At 40.6% G+C, this 5,136-nt stretch overlaps 1 protein-coding gene across 1 annotated transcript; it reads left to right on the forward strand.

Moving 5' to 3' along the window:
* The first annotated feature begins 1,407 nt into the window (after nt 1-1,407).
* LOC137936463 (heat stress transcription factor B-4-like) lies at nt 1,408-3,094 on the forward strand. The gene is made up of 2 exons (XM_068781154.1): nt 1,408-1,879; nt 2,096-3,094. The coding sequence occupies exons 1-2, from the start codon at nt 1,631-1,633 to the stop codon at nt 2,879-2,881; spliced, it is 1,035 nt and encodes a 344-aa protein (XP_068637255.1). The 5' UTR covers nt 1,408-1,630; the 3' UTR covers nt 2,882-3,094.
* Nucleotides 3,095-5,136: the final 2,042 nt, after the last annotated feature.

Consider the following 5,136-nt stretch of genomic DNA (forward strand, 5'->3'; position numbering starts at 1 on the left):
TTTTCTTTCAGATCATAATCTGTTGGATATCTAATAGGAATAATTACTCATCATTTTCACATTGATGGGTATTTATCTCCCTTCAGATTTGATGGGATTTCACCCACATGTCCCACCCATGATTTCACTACTCAAATGGCTCTAATTTCTTCAAAGCAAAAGCATAGATTAATGTGGGACTCCATGGGGAATTACAAGAAAGCTGCAATACCCAGTTGTTCATGAAAGATGAAAGAAAACTTTTGGTGGCAATAATTTCCATTGACAACCTGAGCCGCACATCATGAAGCCAAAGCAAAGAGGAGAGAGAAAGTAAAGTGGGAGATAGAGGTTTTCACAGAAGTTGAAGAATATTGTTAAAGAGGAAGAGAAGGGAAGAGGGGGAAGAGAAGAGAAGAGAAGAAATCAGAAATGTCGTCACCACAACTTTAAATCCCATCACGTAGTTCGATGTATCAATTTTTTTTGCAAGTAGAAACTGATAGGATTCGGTGTAGGGGAAGTGTGCTGTGTGGTGGGATTAAACAATTCAAGAGGAGGGGGAGCAAAGGTGAAAAATAAATTAAAATAAAATCGAATGGAAAAGGTTTTATCTTCTGACATGAAACTTAGTCACCTCCATCATCATGCCATAGTTTTAGTTACAAATTCCATTAACATAACAAAAATGAAAAATTATATCTTTTCATGAATTGAATAACTAAAACACTATTAACTTATTTGAAAATATAATAGATTCAACTGGTCTTGATCATATGATGCTTGTCAATTCATGAGTCACCCATGGAAATGGTCTAGAGCAGAGTAGATGTCACCATCCGTGGCACAAACAGGCCAAAATCCAAATCAAAAGTCCCACCAATGACGAGGAGATGTCTCAAATTGAGGAGACGCTGCTAGTGCTTTGATATTGGACCTGTGTGGGAAGGGACAAATACAATCGATGAGGCTGCACAATGGAATAATCAAAGGAAGTTTCCTCAGAATGTTAAGGTTAGACAAAGGCAAACTCCATCAAAGGAGGTTGAAAATTACTCAGTTGCCACCTCCTGTAATTTCCACCTTGAATAAATGCATTGGGGATTTCTTTCATAAAGCTAAACATCGAGGATTACCACATTAATCTCTTTTCAAAGTAACAAAATAGAGAGGAAAAGAGGGAAAGGGGATTTCTTTTCATAAAGCTAAACAATGAAGATTACCCCATTAATATCTTTTCACAGTACTAAAATAGAGAGAAAAAGAGAGAGAGATAGAGAGAGAGTAAAGAACTCGGGCCCTTCTCTTTACATTTGCAAGCGCCCATGAGAGGAGAGAGAAAGAGTCACGGGTTTGTCTTGAAACTCCCCTCTTTCACAGTCATAGACAGACAGACACATATTCTCCCATTACATAACCGAGGAAAAAAACAACCGCAAAACCATAACTCAGCTCCTCGCCCTTCCCTCCTCTCTCCCTCTCTCCCTCTCTCTCTCCCTCTTTATGTAACGTCCCCGTAAACCAGTAAATCTTCTTCTTCAAGTTCTTCTTCTCTTTCTCCCCCGAGACCAGATAAACCCAAAACCCTATTTCGCTTTCTTCTTCTACTAGCTGCTGCTTATTCTTCTTCTGGGTATTCTCTGTCTACCTCATGGCGCTCATGTTGGACAATTGTGAAGGAATTTTGCTGTCACTGGATTCCAACAAGTCAGTTCCTGCTCCTTTCCTGACAAAAACTTATCAGCTAGTTGATGACCCTTCTACGGACCATATCGTCTCTTGGGGGGAAGATGATACCACCTTTGTAGTGTGGCGGCCTCCGGAATTTGCACGGGACCTCCTTCCTAACTACTTCAAGCACAACAACTTCTCCAGTTTCGTCCGTCAACTTAACACTTATGTAGGTGTCTGAGTTCGATTGGTTTCCATCTGTGTTTGTTTCTGGTTATCGTTGAGTTTTGCTCTTTTCTAGGATTTGTTTGATCGTTGGGAATGGGTGTTTAAGATTTTTGGGATTTTTGGTTTGTGTGGTTAATGGAAACTGGAAAGTGTTTTTTGTTCTTCCTGGATGATAGATAATTGACTGGTTTTTGGCATTCTTTGATGTCTAAATCAGGGCTTCAGAAAGATCGTCTCTGACCGTTGGGAGTTCGCTAACGAATTCTTCAAGAAAGGAGAGAAGCATATGCTCTGCGAGATTCACCGCCGGAAGACGTCTCAGCTTCAGATCTCTCACCACCTCCATCACCACCCGTCGCAGGTACCGCCAGAGTATTTTTCTCACCGAGCGGGCGGCTCTCCGGCCGACTCCAACGACCACCTGAATTGGTACGAGTCTTCCTCCCCCATCTCCTCCCCTCGGGCCCCCGCCGCTGCAGCTGCGGCGTCTGTGTCGGTCCTTTCGGAGGACAACGAGAGGCTCCGCCGGAGCAACTCCATGCTCATTTCTGAGCTCGCTCACATGCGGAAGCTCTACAGCGATATCATCTATTTTGTGCAGAATCATGTCAGACCCGTCTCACCCAGTTCATCCTTCCCCTCCTCATTTCTCCTTTCCAATGCTTCTTCTACTACAGCAGCAACCGAAGTGCTAACGCCTTATCATCAGCTCTTCGGATTTTGTCAGTCACAACCAAAGCAAGCTCAAGCTCCAGTAAAGGGTTCATTAAATTCTTCCAGCACTTCAACCAGCTCCATTACAGTTCTCGATGAACCCCAGAATGGCAGCAGCAACAACGGGAACAGTTCAAAGACGAAGTTGTTTGGAGTTTCTTTGCATTCTAAGAAGAGATTGCACCCGGAACACACGTCTCCTCCGAGCACAAACGAGATTCAGAATACCAGATTTGTGCTAAGGAAGGAAGATTTAGGGCTGAATCTAATGCCTCCTTCACCGTGTTAAATTTTTTTACCAGTGATGGCTTTCTTACTCACATATCATTCAAGCTAAGAGCTTTTATTTTCTGTTTTTCTTTTAGCTTTTCTTTCCTCTTTCTTTTTGGACTGATTGTGAGTTCTTCAATTGGGTCTGTCTCATCTGATAATCTCTTTCGAGTGTGTAAATAAGTATTTTTTCTAAGTTTTGGTTACAGTGAAAAACCAGAACCCACGCTCATCAATCATCATCCCTTGCTGCAGTTTCGTGTCTCTCGATGTTTGGATCTCTTTTATGATTTCTCCCTTCTCCTTCTGATCCTCTGATCAAGTCATGGAAGTCGAAACAGGTGACTGGGGACATAAATGCAGAGAGACGAGACGCGAGTAAGAGCAGAAACCCTTGTCTTCCATAAAAAAGCTGAACTGGGTTTGTTCAAAATCATTGAATTGTATCATCAACAGTCGTCTTTCTGCCATTCAAGTAAAAATTTCAAAATCAAAACCAGTAAAAAAGGAGAAAGGAAACATGTCCAGTACACAGAGGATACATCATGTGCCACGTAATGGGAATCTTCCACGACAAAGATATCGAAAAAATTGAAGGGTCATATGAGAGATGTTTAATGACAGGGAAAATGTAATAGGGAAGGAGAGTGACAGAGGACTGACAAGAACCGGAGAGAAGTTTTCAGTTTTTTTTTCTTTTATTTTCTGCTCGAAAACGCTTCTATCTTTCTTCACACGAAAAACCTGTCTTTTCCCACTTTAAGGCTCTGATCAGGTTCTCAAACCCCATTACGCAGGTCTTTGACTGCTAGATTAAGCAGCTTAGCTTCCGCCTTCGCCCAACAAATATTTTTTTTTCTTCTCCCCAGAATCCGAGACAGCAGAGAATAAATTCACAAAATATCGCATAATAGTTTGACCAGCCCATCACTCTGCGCAGCTGATGTTTTCTTCTTTGTTCTCCCTGCCTCACGTTCTCTTTTCTGCTCTCATCTCAATCACATTCAAAGCCAAAAAGGAAAAGAGAGATCGAGAATTGAGAAAGAAAAGGCGAAAAGGTTGCTGAGAAAGGAAAACCAGAAAAGAAGCAAAGTGAAAAGGAATATCTCTGGAAGGCTGTGATCACGATATCTTAATTCCTTCAATGCAATCATTTTCTCCGTTTTATACGTAAAAAGTAGAAAGAGAAAAAAAAAAAAAAAAACCCTAGAATACTCCTACCTAAACCCTAATTTTGGGTTACGGCATGTCACGTGTGAAAGTTTGAAGATTGCACGTGGGAAGGGAAGCGCTTGAAAAAGGAGGGAAAAGAAAGGTGCTTTCAACTTTGAAGTTCTCTAAAATGCAGCCTAGCATATTGGTGCATGTGATGTGGGGCCTTCTGTTAAGAGAAGGGTCCCATATTACCTGCACTTAGGACAAGGATAACGATCACCGTTTTGATAATCCACTTTTTTTTCCTTTTTATCCAAAAACCAAAATTTTCTTGGTACTTATGGCTCATTGGAGTTTGGGCCTTTGACAGAAATGGGCCTTAATAATCTGTCCAATGGATCTCTCAGGCCAACTAACTCGAATTACATGTAGGTAGTTAAGGAACGACTTTCAAAGGGCCATTGATAGCATTCAGGAGAAGTTGCAGACATGGAAAATGAAACCGTAGCTAGTTCGATTAATTAGCGGAGGAATCAAGATAACATCCTCTACACCCTTCTTTCTCCTTGATCATTTGGACCAGAAGTTTTGCATGGTTTCATGTCGCTACGCAATTTGCAAATACAGTCATGGATGTGTTGGTCCCTTGTTGTTTTTGTGTAATCACAATTCCTAAAAATTTATGAAATTCATAAAAAATTGAAAGCGGAATCCTAAAATAGATACCAACCAGAAAGTTGTCAGTCTATCAAAATTACAATCGACGAAGACACAACTTCTTTGATAGATTAGATCCTGTTTTTACATATAACTTTTCATATAACTTTTCAAAGTCTATTTTCCATTAAAAGAGGAGAAGTTGGAACTACCGGCAGTTACAATTATCCCACATGTCAACTAAAAAATGAACGTTTTCAACAGTTTTTAATCCTTGAGTCAATGGTATATTTGGACTTCAGCTTTAGCACCTATTGTTCGAGACATCTGGAAGGTTAGTAGATTGTTCTACATAATCCATGGTACGCTATAATCTTATTATAGAATATCCGTAATGTGGTGAACATTTATCTACTATCTAGGCATGGCCATGATATGGAGAGGCATCCTGGACTTGAATTT

The sequence above is a fragment of the Aristolochia californica genome, unplaced genomic scaffold, assembly GCF_029961685.1.
Source record: "Aristolochia californica isolate CCGP_79_NKW_82.1479 unplaced genomic scaffold, dmAriCali1.0.hap1 SCAF_7, whole genome shotgun sequence".
NCBI classification, from domain to species: domain Eukaryota; kingdom Viridiplantae; phylum Streptophyta; class Magnoliopsida; order Piperales; family Aristolochiaceae; genus Aristolochia; species Aristolochia californica.

Coding starts and splice junctions, on each gene's coding strand:
- LOC137936463 (XM_068781154.1), top strand. CDS start 1,631: ATGGCGCTCATGTTGGACAATTGTGAAGGAATTTTGCTGTCACTGGAT. Junction 1,880..2,095: donor TCCGTCAACTTAACACTTAT/GTAGGTGTCTGA, acceptor TGTCTAAATCAG/GGCTTCAGAAAGATCGTCTC.